Raw genomic sequence first — 17,407 nt, forward strand, 5'->3', positions numbered from 1 at the left:
TACTTTTATTATTACTATCCCCACTATTCTAAATTTATTCTCTTAACATTTAATTTCCAACTTTTTAACCTTTTAGATTCAAATATCATCTTCTTTCTTCTTCTTCTTCTTCTTTTTTTTAATGTAGAAAATATCATTTTGTTTTATGTACCTGAAATCTGCTTAATTTTGATTCATGTATTTCAATGTTAAGTTTGAATTCTTGTTTGATTCCATTAATCTTATTTAGTTCATATTCTTAATATTAGTTTTTTAGATTTTAGGTTTAATTTTTATTTGCTCTTTTAGGTTTCGTTTATTAACTATTTTGTTTTTAAATCAAGCTTATAGACATAATTTTCACCTTCAACTTTTAAAGTTGAGCAGATTTTTCTAAATAATTTTTAAAATTGTCTATTTTTGTCATCAAATTATTTTTTTTAAATCTTACTTTTGTCTTGCTATTAGAATTTCGTTAACTTTTAAGAGATAGAGGGAAAATAAAGAATTGAGAGGAAGAGGGGAAAAAGCACATCTAAATCACAAAAATATTGCATCTAATAAATGAGCTCAGAAAGTAAAACAGAATAACAATACGCCAAAATGATGACAGTCTAAATCTTGAAAACTATTACTTTTTGAGTTCTCTTATAAAACATCAATTTACCATCTAATTTTTAATTAAAAAAATAAAACTCTAAGTTATTAAGAGTGATTATCTTATTTGGAAACCTAGCATCCAAATGTAGAAGCTACCTAATTATTCGTTAGAGAGTTAACAAAATCTAAATAGGACCAAAATATGTACTTTTTAAAAGTTCGTGGACTAAAACAGATGTTTTTAAAAGTTCAAGAATCAAAATAGAATAATATACAAAGTTTAAGAGACTAAAATACGATTTAAAATTTTTCTTTGTTATCTACATTCTACTAATGATTTTAAAAACATAGGAAATTTTTTTATAGTAGCTTTCAAAATGTTGTTTTTATTTTTAGAACGTGGCTAAGAAATCAACCATTGTATTTAAGAGAGATAAAATTATTATAAGACTTAGAAGGAAAATATGCTTAATTTTAAAAACCAAAAACAAAAAGTAAAATTATTACGAATCGGACCTTAGTTTTTAAGTTTTGAGTTTGGTTTCAATTTAGTATCTAAGTTTCAAAATGTTATAGGTTATTCTTCAAATTTATGTTTTGTTTGGGCTTGAACCCTAAATTTCAACATTTCCACTTTTAACTTCGATTTTTCATTAATACTCCATTTTCATCTTATTGCTAATGTCTATTTATTAAACTAAAAGAGTTATAACTAATTAAGCTTTACCATTTTTCACCCTTATTTGAATTTAAATTTTTACTTAATGTACATTTTAAATTAATTAATAGGTACTAAAGTCAAAAGGTGAGTAATTAATGAAAAATTGAAGTGAAAAGTGTAAGACCCTGTTTGAATTACATTTTCAAGTATTAAATTTAAAAAATAATTCATTTGGTAAATAAAATAAGGGCGCTTGCAAAAATAGTAAAAAAAATATGATAATAGGGTCCATGTCACTACATTTTCTAAATTGCAAAAGTAGCAAATTTAAAAATCGATAATTCTCTTGTACCTCTAATAATCATTTTATAATCGTCTAATAGTTGTCTTATATCACTAATTACTTCTCATATTTGTCATATTCTCAGTATGCAAAAATAATCTTTTGAAGTGTATTTTAAACAAATTTTTATCAAAAGAGTTTAAATAAAACTAAATTATTTTATATTTTCTCATCTAAATCGAAGGTGGTCATATTTTCAAATCTAGAAACTAAATTGAAGCAAAACTCAAATTTGAAAAATAAAACCTTAACATTTTAAAATTTATGGACTAAAAATCAAACAATATATAAGGAATAAATATATAACATTTTGAAGTGTAGAGAACAAATAGAAACTAAACTCAAAATCTATAAACGAAAAAATGTATTTTTCCTACTTTTTATTATCTATTATATAGTTTGTTGAAATATTTTCACCGATGATGATTATTTAACCAATTTTGATAGATGATCAATGAACAATCTTTATTCTAGAAAAATTGTATCTCTAAGTAATGTATGAGACAAGAAATGAATTGTAATTGTTGTATAAAATATATTCATGAATCATGGGCTATTTTTTTAAGATAACAAATATTAATAATTGGCTATAAACATTTTTATTTCAAGTTTGAAACGTATATCAACTTTCAAATCAATATAAATGGACAGATTAAACAAGTTTAACAAGTTTAGGGCTTAGGTCACGTAAAATATTGGTTCACTCGAGACTATAATAATTCACCAATTGCCCCAATGTCTCCTTACGACTTAAATGAGTGGAAGCAATTTATAACAAACAATTTTCAGTCAAACAATCAAATCTTAGGATAAACATCCTTCGATTTCTTGCAATGGAACGTCAAATCTCACTTCGCTTCTAAATTATCACATGATCCTTTACTTAAAAAAAATCATTTTGGAAAAGTAGAAAAAGGCATAAAAAAACAAACAATTTCCATATCAAGTTTTGAATTTCATTTTCTATCAATTTTAGTGACAAAAAAAAAAAAAAAAAACAATTGAAGTGCTTTCAGTTAAAACTTTGTTACAAATGGTGATTTCAATCAAACTAAAATGTCCGAACTAACTTTCAATAATAACCTCAACAAACATTGACATAGAGTAAACCAACCTTTCCATTATATGGTAAAAAAAATCATGAAGACGAGCACTTGAGGTAAATCCAAATTGAGTGGTTTAAAATTGAATATAAGAAGTGAGGCTTGTCAAGCTTACTTAGACAAACATATTGCTCGTTGGAGAAGACACGATTTTTTAGGGTGAATAGGAGGTACTAAGTGGTGATTTTTTTTAGACTTCCTTTGATAGTGTGTCATTAAGAAATGCATTTTTAATGTTCATCTTACAAATGGTCCACTGTTTGGCAAATGCAACAACTAATATTCAGGTCATTGGAGCAAATGTCTCCATAATCAGTGTCATAATCGTGAGAATAGCCTTTTGTAACAATCAAGTTTTATACTAGTCAGCGAACTTATTGAAATGTGTTTTCTCTTCCCTGTAAGTGTTATGTTTTCTTCACCTTTTTTTACTATTTTTTTAACAAAAGAGAGAGATAAACTTGGTCGATTGCATCCAACTGCTAGGACCAATGAAACATTTGGTTGATCAGTGAAACCAATTAGGTTAGTTTCGATACTGGATTTTGTTAAAAATTAACCCCTCAATTGATGCTCACCCTAAGTCGATGAATGAAACAATTTTCAAAATGTGACCATGTTTGTGACAACAGTCCACTCAATTTTAGGACCATGAGCAAAAATGTGGTCAGATTTGTGATAATTTGTGTAAAAAGAAGACTTATTAGTCGTTATTAAAACCAAGAACTAAACAACAAAATCAATTGGGTAGGAGAACCAAACGAGTCTAACTGAAATGAAATAATCTTGAACCAAATGTGAAACTAGAACTCATTAGTACGAAGTGAATGAAATTGTTTTAAACATAATGGCATATAACACATTCAGATTGACTGAATGAGTTTCTAAGTCCATTGAGGTTTTTGTGGTATTCATCCTTGATCCAACACTTACTCTTCTTGGTGGTATATCTACTTACTCATTCCTATAAAATAACTTAAGTATTTAGCTCAACTTTATCGAAAATATACTTAACAACACTTCTTCTTTTCCTCAGGTTACCCAAAATCATACTCTGATACCAAGTTGTCACACCCCAACTCCAAAAACATCCTACCATAAAGTGTTTTCTAATGTGACTTAAGCATTCCTGATGTGTTTAAACACCAGAAGTCTCAGCTCGGGTCCTTAAGCTTAATTCAACCGCCTGATCATTTAACACTTATATTTATTTTCATACTTTTAGGTGATAACAAAATAACAATATTATAACATTGTAACACATCGGATAAGAAATCAACTCCTTTCATTAACTTCCAATTATACGGTTTACATTACTCTTTACATATATCCTTGAAACACATATATAAAATTTAACTTAAATGCCTTGGATAGCCTTCTTGCCTAGTCTGCCCATTATCCCTTCTTACTCTAACATTAATGCTTGATCACCTGGGGAATAGAAAAACTTAAAATATAAGTCAAAAAACTTAGTGAGTGAAGTTTTAAGAAACACGTTACATAAATGGTAATCATTCAATTGCGTAATACATAATATTCATTAGTCTTGTATCTCTTTCACCAAGAACATAAACCATTCTCTACGCCAAGACCCATCATCTCACGTTTAAACTATTGTGATGCTCTTTTTATCAACAACATCCAGAAAATACCTTTGTTTATTCTCGTTGCTCGGGCCGCCTAACACAATGCACATCTTCTATACATTGGTTGACTTCATTCCACCATGCAGTCTTTTTCTACAATGGTTGTCTTTACTCCTTATGTGCACATAATATAGTTAACTCTTTGATACGACTAAGACTCTAATGCTTTTGAAAACTTTCACATTCGTTGAAACCCAGACATTTCTTTTAAAACTTAAGCTTTCATTTAATTCTCTTTATAAACATTCATTACAAACATGAATTCAAAAGAAAACTTTATGTTTACTAACATGGAGAAGTATCACTCACGTACAAAACTTAGTTGCCTTAAACCCATTTGCTTCTTCACTTCTTCTTCTCATGTAGTCCTTCAACAGTAACTTCAACACTTAGTCTTTTTAAACTTCCAAAATCATTTTTCTTCTTCTGGTTCTTTCCTCTATTTATACTAATTCTAAGTTCGATTAGTCATCTTAAAGTTCCTAAAATATGGCCAACTCCTACTTAAAGTATTATATGTGTAAGATTAATATTTCACTTAATCTTACTTAACTTTCAGCTTAACGCGTAACCCTTGTCAAATCAAATTTGATGTTTACTCGCTTGCTTCTTCTCATAAAGAACTCTGCTCGCCAAACTACCTTTTAATAATCGCCAAAGTCCTTCTCGTCTTACCTCCATCGCGAAATAAGACTTAAATGTCTAAACACCAGTCTTCAAATTATAAACTTCTTCAAAATGTCTTCTCTCAACACTTAGAAAAAAATTTGACCCTTCTAATCTACACTTGGGTCTCACAGAATGTGAAACTAATTTTTTTTTTTATTTATTTAGTAAGAAGTGAAACTAAAACCCATGGGGACGAAGTGAACATAGCACTAAATGGGTTTGAATAGCAAAACTGTTGACAACCAACTTTTTGTAAATAGATTGTGGGCATTTGGCCCAATGCAAATAAGTTATCTCTCTTATTCCACATTGATAAAATTGGAAGAAGTAAATGGGCATAAATAGCTAAGTACTACTAGAAGATTATAAATTATGTTGGTGGTAATAGTGTGATCACACATGTCGTCAAATGAGCAAGCTTGTGTAACCGCGCTTAAATTTTGTTCCCCTAGATGTCTACTTTTGCCTCACCGAGTGACAAGTCCACTTGTGTTTTACCACGCGTCAACATTCAGGCTAGTTCTGTTTTACCACGCGTCAACATTCAGGCTAGTTCTCTAGTCGTCCCTACTAGTCCGTCCAGATACGACGCTCTTCTACGACTGTCGACCTTTCATCTACGCCTTCCCTACACTCGCATTTTTCTGATGGCAATTGGTGGCACTCCCTTATATATACACTCCTTCCTTTGAGTTCTTCATTCATTCATTCTTCATTCACTCCACTAATAAACCTCTCCATCTCTTTATCTCCACTAAAAGTTCTAAAAAAGTTATGTCATTGTTTCTATTCCTATTTATGGCAAGTGCACATCAGAAGTAGAGAGTTGTGTTAACCTTAGAGAGCAATCGGCATTAGGATTAGCACCACGATCTGGTCAAATTTACTTTCAGAGCAATGATTCGACACGACGGAGCAAGTCATTTTGATCGTCATTTTTCCAACAGTTTGAAAGCAAGTTACGATGTCGATCAAAACTAACAAAATTCTACCCGACTTATCTAAATTGGAGCCATTCAATGATGAAGTCATAGCTGCTATTGTGAAAGTTAACCTAATTGAAAACAAGATTGACTGGATCCTAGATACTAGAGCCTCAAGACACTTTCTGCACCAATCGAGAACTTCTCCATGACTATGAGGACACTGCTGATGGAGAACATGTGTTCATGGGAAACTCAACCACTGCAGGAGTAATCGAGAAAGAGAAGGTTATTTTAAAATTAACTTCTAGAAAAATTGTATCTCTAAGTAATGTTTTGTATGTCCCTTCCCTACGTAGGAACTTGGTGTATGGGAGTCGGTAGAATTGGACGGGTCTTAAGATTATATTAGAAGGTGAAAAAGTTGTCATCACCAAAAACGAAAAAATTTGTTGATAAGGGGTATCTATCTAATGGTCTTTTTATACTTAATATTGTTTTCATGAATGCGAATGCTTCTAGTTTTTCCTACATAGTTAAATCTATTAATTTGTGGCATGATAGACAAGGACACATGAACCTTGCATCAATTAGGAAGCTTAAAGATTTAAATCTAATTAATGCATGTGAATCTCATGAAACTGGTAAATGCCCTGTATGCGTAGAAAGTAAGTACTCTAAGAAACCTTTCAAATATGTTGTGATTAGAAGTATCGAACTATTATAATTAATTCACTTTGATCTAACTGATTTCAAAAACACTGCTAGTAGAGGGGGCAAAAATTATTATGTATCTTTTGTTGATGACTTCTTTAGATTCATTAAGGTCTATTTGATAAAATCTTAAGGTCTATTTGATAAAATCAAAAGATGAAGCTAGTAGCATGTTTTTAAAATTTAAAGCAGAATCTAAAAATCAGCTAAGCAGAAAGATAAAAAGATTAAGATCAGATAGGGGTGACGAATACTTTGATAGAACACCTAAGGAATATTGTGAATCAGATGGTATTGTTCATTAGTTCACTGCTCCTTACTCACTACAACAAAATGACATTGCATAACATAAAAATAGAACTCTTAAAGAAATGATGAATGTTATGTTATTAGGCTCTGGTCTATCTGACAATATGTGGGAGGAAGCCGTGTTGTCTGCATGTTTTGTTCATAATAGGGTTCCCTACAGAAAACTAGACAAAACTCCCTACGAACTCTAGAAGGGATACACACCAAATCTCAACTACTTAAAAGTGTGGGGATGCTTGGCTAAGGTACCATTTCCTACAGTGAAGAAATCCACGATAGGGTCTAAAACCTTTGACTGTATATTTATCAGTTATGCTCAAAATATTGCTACATACAAGTTTATGTGTTTAAATGATAAGAGCATAAATGAATCTAGGAATGTAGAATTCTTTGAGCATGTATTTCCTTTAAAGAGATCTATGCTTGTTTCTTACCTATCTAAAAACATGCATGATCTAGAAAACTCCACAGTTGTTAGTTAAACACCTGAGTTTAATGTTTCTAACATAAGACATGAACTAGAACCTAGAAGAAGTAAAAGACGGAGAATTGAGAAAAGTTTTGGACCAGATTTCCTAAGCACCTTTATAGTAGAAAGGCGTGATGAAATTGACTGCAATTTCACCTGCTTGTTTTTAATTGATGAAGATCCTAAAACATACCAAGAGGCCTTAAGCTTTGTAGAGTCCAGTATGTGGAAGGAGGCTATTAAAAGCGAATTGGATTCACTAACCACGAATCAAACATGGGAATTATTAGACCTTCTAAAGGTAGTAAACCAATTAAGTGTAAATGGATCTTTAAAAGAAAAACAAAACCTGATGGGTCAAAAGAAAGATATAAGGCAAGATTAGTAGTAGTAGGGTATACTCAAAAGCAAGGTATTGATTACTTTGACACATATTCCCTGTAACTAAGATAACCACTATTAGAGCCTTAATTGCGCTAGCTGCCATACCCAACCTTCTTATTCACCAAATGGATGTAAAAATTACCTTTCTACATGGTGATTTAGAAGAAGAAATCTATATGACTCAACCAGAAGGATTCAAATTTTCTAGCCAAGAAAACAAAGTATGCAAACTTAAAAAAATCTATCTATGGTCTTAAGTAGGCTTCTAAACAATGATATGAAAAATTTAATGATACTTTGATAAACAATGAATTTAAGGTAAATTCCTCTGATACATGTGTTTATTCAAAGATGTATGGAGCTGAGTGCATACTAATATGTCTATATGTTGATGACATGTTGATCTTTGGGACGAACATGAAGTTAAAGAAAGATACAAAGTTGTTCCTGTCGTCACACTTTAAAATGAAAGACCTAGGAGAAGCATACATAATTCTTGGTGTTAAAATCAGAAAAAATGAAAATAGTCTATCCTTGTCTCAATCACACTACGTTGAGAAAATACTAATGAAATTGATTCCTTCGATGTTTCTCTAGTAAAAACCTCCTACGATGTTGGTAAACAACTTAAGAAAAACAAAGGAGAGAGTGTGTCTCAACCTAAATATATAAAGATCATAGATAGTGTCATGTATTTAATGAACTACACTAGACCCGATATTGCATATGGTGTTAGTAGATTAAGTAGATATATACATAATCCTGACAAATACCAGTGGGATGTCTTACATCATCTATTGAAATATCTTAAAGGAACAAAAAATTATTGTTTGAATTTAAGTGAATTTCATGTTGTATTTGAAGGATATTGTGATGCAAATTGGGTTACAGATAATAATGAGGTAAACTCTACTACTGAGTATGTATTTCTACTCGGGAGAGGAACAAGATCTTGGAAGTCTGCAAAACAGACTTGCATAGCTAGATCCACTATGGAATCTAAGTTTATAGCATTAGAACTAGCAGGACAAGATACCGAGTGGATTAAAATTCTACTAGAAGATGTACCATTATGAAGGGGCATCTGTACCTATGTTCATACACTGTGATTCATAGGTTGCCATAAGTATTGCCAAGAACAACGTTTATAATGTCAAAAAAAGACATATATGTCTTAGGCATGGAGCTGTGAAACTTTTGCTAAAGGAACCATTTCCTTAGAGTTTGTTCAATCTAAGAATAACTTAGCTAATCCTTTAACCAAAGGACTAACAAGAAAAGTGGTTTTAGATTCCTTAGTGAACATGGACCTAAAGCCCTTTAGAGATCCATAACATTTGACTTTGAGTGCTTTATTGTGATAGACTTGATGGTCCATAGCCTCTTATTGGGTGGTCTGTTACGATAGACTTGATGGTCCATAGTCCATTTTGCAGACTGTCTTAATGGACTAGATGGATGCTACTAAAACCTGTGAATGATCCACAATTATGTGGATAATAATCAAGTTTCCATAGCTCTTTTTGAGTGGTTTGTTTTAGAAAATTTAATGGAGCATATAACGTGATTGTGAAGGTGGGATCATCTTCTATAAAAGAGTTTAAAGAATCTCTTTCTAAAGCCTTCACGATGACTCGAGGTTCATTTTATGTGCATGGCCATAAAGGCACAAATCCATATTACAGAAACAATGGTCAAAACTAGGGATAAAACATATCGTAAGGGTCTCAACCAATGTTATAGAAAGTTCAAGATCAAATTCACTCTCTTTAGCAAGGTTGTTGTCTTACTTCACTACACATCAATTCAAATCTTCGAACATTGATGTCTAAGCTTAATGTTCCATCCTTGCTCAGAACAAACTTTCTCTCGTTTATCCTGTAACTTTGCTGCTACAACCATTTGTGGGCGATTGTTGTAAATAGACTGTGGGCCTTTGGCCCAGTGCAAAGTTAGCTCTCTTGTCCCACATTGAGAAAATTGAAAGAAGTAAAAGGGCATAAATAGCTAAGTACTACTAGGGTATTATAGTGTTAGTGGTGATAGTATGACACCCTGTCACCACATGTACTGCCGTTCAACGAGCATTACTTATCTAAATAGTTTTTTTTTTTTTTGTTCCCCTAAGTGTCTATTTTTGCCTCACCACAAATTACTCAGTGACAAAGTCCACTTCCGTTTTGCCACGCATCGACATTCGGGTAAGTTCTTTAGTCGTCCTTGTTCGTCCATCTGAATATGACGCTCCTCCACGACTGCCGACCTTTCCTCTACGCCTTCCCTTCACTTGCATTTTCATATGGTAGTTGGTGGGACTCCTTATAAATACATCCCTTTCTCCGAGTTCTTCATTCATTCATTCTTCATTCACTCCACTGATAAACCTCTCCATCTCTCTATCTCCACTAAAAGTTCTGAGCAATTTTTTCCATTGTTTCTATTCCTATTTTCGGCGAGTGCATGTTAGAAGTAAGGAGCTGTGTTAACCTTAGGGAGCAATCTGCATTAAGATTAGCACTATAGTCTGACCGAATTTGCTTTTAGGGCAATGATTCGTCACGAGCAGCAAGTCATTTTTATCGTCATTTTTCCAACACAACTTTTATTTTTCCATATAAGCAGAGAACCCCATGGTGTGAGATCTGAACGAAGTTGTAAAGTTTGAACATAATCTCACGACACAAAATATAGTATTAAGAGGTTTGAAGTGAGAAACCCACAAGTGAACAAGATCTAGGTATCAATGGTAGGCATGCTGATGAGGAACCCATAAGTGAACGGTAGATGCAAAAGAGCAACATGCTAGGAAAGATTGTGCAATAAAACCAATGTAAGCAACAAGGAGAGTGCAATGATGGATTTAAGTATATATAGTGGTGGATGATGATAATTGATAAGCAAATAAAATTGTAATGGATGTATGATACCATGTGCATGTGTATATTTTATTGAGTATTCTTGGAATGATTTACAATAAAGATGCATAAAGTATAAATATGCAAATAAAAAGTTAAATAAGAAAACAACTAGATTAGCCCAAATCTTGTTAATTTATGATTAAAACAATATACATATATGGTAACACAACTGATGCAAGGAGAAATGGTCTTATCTTGATTAATGTGAGGTGTTGCAATTATCGATTTTATTTGGGGCTAGAGTTAGAGTGGTGATGATAATCCTACATAGTATTCATAATATGAGAAACGAGATTTGCTTGAAAAAGATAGTTCCTAGTGCTGCTTCCCTCAAGAGGATGATTGATTTCATATGTGTGCTTTCTCTTTGCCTCTCTTCCTTCTCCCTAGTTCACCATGGTTATTGACAACTGGAAACCAAATGTGGATGTAGCCTAGTCAAAACAAAAGAATCAGGAGGGTTAGGTTGGATTGTTCAAGATCGTAATAGATGTGTAATTACAAAAAGTTGCAAGTCGATTTCAAAGAGAGAGTTTTCTCCGAAAGTTCTTTTTCAGGCTAAGGGTTCAGTAGTTTATGTTTTTATGTGATCATTAATGCTTTTTATGGGTGATTGAAATTATAAGTTTGTGTGGAGGTTTGTATAGTTTCAAATAAAGAATTTAATTGTTATTATTTGATAAACCTAAAAGATAACTCATATGATAGGAATTATTGTAATGAATTTTATCAAACCATAAATAAGGATATAGTGACTAAAATTTAAAATTTCTTCAAATTATATAAGTTTTGAAAATTGCAATTTAATCCTGTTTTCAACGAGGATTTGTTGGGTGGTCAAAGATTTTCTTTTTAATTTTGTTGTGAAAAAAAAAAAAGAAAATCACAAACGATAATTATTTACATTTTTTTTCTTTTAATAAAAAAAGGTGTTTTTATCGAGGGGCATCATAAGTGATTAAGAGAGAGAAATAAAAGTAGAGTTTTAGGGTTATTGGTTGAGTGTACGTATATGACAGATATGTATATGGCTGTCTTTTTGCCTTGGCGCCCATCCTTTGCACATCCCCGATGGCATTTTCGTCATTTCTGGCATCCCTACACCTTTCTTCTTCTTTTCTTTTCTTTTCTTTTTTTCTTTTTTCTTTTTTTTCTTAATAATTAAATTAATTTAAATTTCTTAAATTATTTTAAAATAGATGAAAATTACACGAAGCAATGAACCTCAACCCGGATCTCTAACTCTCATTTCGGAGAGAGAGATAAAACCGACCCTTTGAGGTTGAAGAAGAAGAGGAAGGAGAAGAGGGAAGAAGGAAGAACCAGAGACAAAAATGGCGATCCATAATTGACCCTCCGGTTCTATACGATGTGGTAATCATCTTTCTGAAATCTATCGATTACTTTTCCTTTTTCTCTCAACAATCTACCATTTCTTGCAATTTTTCTCGTTTCGGTTCGAAGATTTTTTTTTCCCTCTTTCATCCATGCGGCGAGGCAGACCCTCAGATCCATTTACAGCTACAGAAATACCCAATTCAACCATTCAGCCGGAAAATCCTCTCAAAGAGATTCGTTACAGAGGCGTTCGTAAGCGTCCTTGGGGTAGGTACGCTGCTGAGATCAGAGATCCTTGGAAGAAAACTAGGGTTTGGCTTGGTACCTTCGATTCCGCTGAAGAGGCTGCTCGGGCTTATGATAATGCCGCTCGAACCCTTCGGGGTGCCAAGGCCAAAACTAACTTTCCTTTACATCCATCCACGATTTCCATTCAACAACAAATTCCTTTTTACCAATCTCCGCCGGATTTGCACGATTCGAATGGTTTTGGTGCTAAGATTGAGTGCGTTCAGGCTAATAGGCCTACGTCTAGCAGTTTGAGTTCTACCGTGGAATCGTTTAGTGGGCCGCGGATTTCTAACCCTTTGTCGTCCCTGTCTATGGTTCGTCGGAGGCCGGTTCAGCCAGTTTCGCCAGATGATTGTCATAGCGACTGTGATTCGTCTTCCTCGGTTGTTGATGATGATGAGGTCTGTGTTCTTGCTTCTTTCCGTAGAGCTTTGCCCTTTGATCTTAACTTACCACCTCCGATGGACGTCGTGGATTTAACCGGTGATGATCTTCAAGCTACTGCTTTATGCCTCTGATGAGTGATGCCATGTTTGCTTTATATCATCATGGTTTGAAATGGTCCTTTTTTTCCACATTTCTTCTGTTTTTTCTATCTTATTTTCTCGGGAAAAACACTAAACTGAAGAATTTTCGAATATGGTGGTAAGTTGAAGAGAAATTCGATCGGCCTCCTCCCACTTTTTTCCTTTTTACTTTGTTAGTCTTTTTAGAACTGGGTTGCCCTTCGACGGCCATGGGGCTATCAAATGTTGTCTGTATCATTGAAGCTTTTTAGCATCGTTTAAGCTGGATGTGTGTCTGATCTGGGATTTTCCTTTCTTGATCCGATTCACATCATCAAATCCTTACTTCTGTACAAAGAATTACTCATCTAATTTAAAGAATCTGCAGTGTTCTAATTGCCATAAAACTTTTCTTACCCATCTCTTGTTATTTTAATATCTATTATTTTGATGAAATTACATTATTCCTTATACGATTATTGTTTTTTCCTTTGTTTGATCTGAAAATTTGATGGTAAAGCACTGAGGATCTGAAGTGGTGGAGGGCATGTTCTTTACTTCTTTATGACTTTTTTCTGAGGATTAGAAAATGGAGTGTTTTAGGCTTATGGGTTTGTTTGAATGGCTGAGGAATGGGGCTCTTTTTGCAAATATTGAATGTGAGGAATGGACATTGATGTTTTTTTTTATAGGGTTTTTCTTTTTCTTTTCTTTCTTGATAAGAAACATTTATTGCACATGTGATGCTTGATTCTTCTTGCCACACCATTTCTGATTCTGATCTCAATTTGCCCAAAACCCAATAGAGGCAGGCACCCTTCCCAAGTTCTTCCCCCTCCTTTAGGCAGAGGCTTTCACCAATTACATTACTTTGCTCAGTTTTCCTTCCCAATGCCATGTGCTTGCACCTCATATTGGCAAAAACCCAAATGGTTCGAAAAGGAAATAAACTGATTCAAAGGGGTTTTCCCCAATTTTCCCAAAGTTACATGTTTTATTTGCATCACAATCTGGCAGCCAGCTTCACCTCCGCTGGGTGCTTGGTGTTAATGTAATCTAATAAAAAAGTGATGTTTGGATTAAGGTTTTGGACCTAAACCCTCACATCGTTCAGAAAGTTTAATTTGGATCCTCACTTTTTATGTTTTATGATCGCCATTTTTGTTTCAAGACTTGTTTTATTTCAGTAATTTGGATTAAATTATTGCTATGCAACTTCATTTATAATTTCCATTTATAATTTGTTGGGTGGGGTTTAGGGAACACAATTATATTGCTTCAATTTCATGCCATCATTCCTCTTTTAACTTTTTCCCATATGAAGCTTCCTTCCTTTTTATAACATGAAATAATATTACACAGACTTCCTTTTTTTTATGTCCTGCAATGGAATTGTTTATCTTTGTTTTTGATGTTATTAGGTTAGAAATTGGAATTGATGGGGGTGATAATGTATTAACAAAATGATGAAAGTTTTGTTATGAATGAATATATTAAGAGAGCTTGAGATAAAACTAGGGAAAATGGAGTGGAGTGGAAATTTGAACAAAATCTTTGAGGTTGATTTGAAAGGAAGGCCTAGCCACTAACTATCATACAGGTGCTATAATTTTCTCCACTTTACCTTTTCCTTTACTTTGAAACCTCTTGGGGTTTGCAATTATGATACAAACTTCCAACCATAACATAAGGGAGATCTAGTCTAAGGCTATGTCATAGTGTGTGTATATTTATATATATATTCATTTGTTCCCAACTTTTTAAGATTCCAATTTTAGCCTTAACCTTTTCAAATGTTAAAACTTTATTAATAACATGATTTATTTGGAGATACATTTCATGGATTAGGTTTAGTTTTTAATTGATTTTGATGTTCGTGACATTGTAGCCTAACTAACCCAAGATATTTTTTTGCCATTTCATCCCAACTCGTTAATATGTTTGTGACATTCATGAACACAAACTCAAACATTAAAAGGTATTTTTTTTTCTCTCCTGTAGGTTTTTAATTTTTTTCATTTAGTTGTCTCAAGATGTATTTCTATTCGAGTTTTGAATTTAATTTCAATTTAGTTCTTAGGTTTTAAAAATGTTAAAATAGTTTCAATATTTGCTTAGGTATCATATATATATATATATTATTTAATACTCACTCTTAATGTTGAGTGTAGTTGTCTAGGGTTGTTTTCAAATATAGTAAAATAAATTAAAATATCTATAAATATAGTAAAATTTTAGAACCTATCAATTATAAACATGGATAGACGTGTACGCTACCTATCAATATTCTCAGTATCCATATTGATTGATTACGAAGTTTAGTTTTGTTATCGGAAATCATTTTTCAATCATTTATTAATTCATTTCAATTAATAATTAATTAAGTTTCACTATATTTACATCAATATTACAATTAATTTAAAATTTCAGTCTTGTGGTTATTTTATATTAATTATACATTTATTCCCAAAAGACACGAATAATTCACTTTTGTGGTTATTTTATATTAATTATACATTACCCTACAGACACTAAAATTATTATGAATCTCGAAATTATGAATTAATCAGGATGGTATCCAAAATCAATATGGATTATATTAAAAATACATGTAAAAGAGCCAAATCAAATATTAATTTAATTTTGGTTAATTAGAAGTGGATATAGGAGTACTTTTTAAACCCAATCACTCACTAAAAACAAATATATGGTAAAAAATTTAAATTTAAGGGTGTAAATCTTGAAACTAAATATCAAATTGAATCAAAGTTAAACTCAAAACTTCGACACTACTAAACAAGAAGCATAACATTTTAAATTTATGAATGAAATGGAAACTAAAAATAAAATGAAGAGACCAAAAAGATATTTCTTTCATTTGTAGTCCAAAAATTAGAAATGTATGGTGAAAATTAAAATGATAGATATACTTTTTGTAATGGTGATGAATGGTTGAGTCACTAATCTAATACATCACATATTTAGTGGAAAATAGAATAGTGACTGGACATTAGCTTGTGGGAAAAGCAAGGGCTGTGTTGAATGAAATGAGTGAGGAGAATGAGAAGAGGGGTGGTTGACATAGTCCCCCCAAAAATTTCTTGTATTGAGATGGTGTGCAAAACTTTCTATATCGTCTTCATTTATTACCGATCACATGCTGAACTAATAAAAATTATGTGACCGATTCATACAATAAAAGATATGAGGTGTCAAATAATCACTAGAAACTACACTTTTTATAGTTGGTGTTTGTATAAATGAATGTATAAAATAGGTATGGGGATGGGGTATAAATAAGAAGGAAGAGGCAGTGAGGAGCGGAGTTGGGTGCATGGCTTTGGTTTGGTTGGGCGTTGGTGCTTCACATCTTTCCTTCAAAGCTACACCAATTATTATTCCCTTTTATCTCTTCTCCATCCACCACATTCTTTTTTCTTCTTTTTTGAATTTGCAATCTCCAATTCCGACTGTTTGGTGGATGGATATCGCCAAAATCCCACCATCCTTTCTTCCTATACCACCTAACTATATTATTCTTTTCATTTCTTTCTTTCTTTCTTTTTCTTTCTCTCTCTTTTATTTCTCTATTTCTTTCAACACTCTTTTCTTATTTTTCTTTTTCTTAAATTATAATTTATATAGTTTTTAATCTTGTTTGATATTTATATGGGTTGGTGCTAGGATCTCGTCAGTTTTTGTAGATGTTGTAATTTCTTCCAAGTTTGATTTTCAATCCAATTTTGTTAGTCTAGTCTCGCTTTTCAAGATTACCTATGTAAGATATTTTTGCGTTGGAGTTGTTGAATTAGGCTTCTGATAGGTCCTTCTTCAAACATTCGTCTCTGAAGTAACGATGTCAGTGTAAGGATCGTTGTGGGAATCAACGTTGCCCTTCCTTGATACATGAATGGGTTACTTGTAATGTTGGTGGTGTTGTAAATAGATTGTGGGTCTCAAGGAGTAGAGCTTTCAATATTAAGCTCGTCTTGGCTTGAAGGTAAGACTATGATGTTTCCTAGAGATATGCATTTCCTCATTCTACCTCTTGGTTCATGTGGGTTTAACTTTGTCTTGGACAACTCTCAACAATATCTACTTTTTTTTAACTTAAAAAAAATGTTAAATATATCTTGAATTTTCAATTATGCGAACCATAAATCCTTAAATTTTAAGAAAGTGTAATCTAAAAGTAAGGTTAATGGCCTATTCAATATTTTTCTTTTACAAAAAGATCAGAAGTCTAATAGAAAAAAATGCTAAATTTATGTTCTCATTGGACGTCATATTGATTAATTTCTTAAATTTTGAATATATTGTATACCTAATCAGACACAAAATTGTTAATATTCTTGGAAATTTGATTAATATATTATTTTGATGGGGCATTTTTTAAATACCATCGTGTACCGGTATCCCAAAGACTTGTGTTCAAGATTGTGTACCAAAATCTTTTATATTTGGTTCAAGATCATGTACCAAATAACACTTTGAAAAAAAAAATACAAGATTGATAATTTATTGAAAACAAAGATCATAGTTTCAAAACATTAA

At 32.3% G+C, this 17,407-nt stretch overlaps 1 protein-coding gene across 1 annotated transcript; it reads left to right on the top strand.

The window, feature by feature from the left end:
- Positions 1 to 11,829: 11,829 nt before the first annotated feature.
- Positions 11,830 to 13,269, top strand: LOC101221703 (ethylene-responsive transcription factor 3). The gene is made up of 2 exons (XM_004143147.3): positions 11,830 to 12,092; positions 12,183 to 13,269. The coding sequence occupies exon 2, from the start codon at positions 12,206 to 12,208 to the stop codon at positions 12,863 to 12,865; it is 660 nt and encodes a 219-aa protein (XP_004143195.1). The 5' UTR covers positions 11,830 to 12,092; positions 12,183 to 12,205; the 3' UTR covers positions 12,866 to 13,269.
- Positions 13,270 to 17,407: the final 4,138 nt, after the last annotated feature.

Source organism: Cucumis sativus, chromosome 6 (genome assembly GCF_000004075.3).
Source record: "Cucumis sativus cultivar 9930 chromosome 6, Cucumber_9930_V3, whole genome shotgun sequence".
Lineage (NCBI taxonomy): Eukaryota > Viridiplantae > Streptophyta > Magnoliopsida > Cucurbitales > Cucurbitaceae > Cucumis > Cucumis sativus.

What these genes read in the sequence shown, in the direction of transcription:
- LOC101221703 (XM_004143147.3), top strand. Translation starts at nt 12,206, where the DNA reads ATGCGGCGAGGCAGACCCTCAGATCCATTTACAGCTACAGAAATACCC.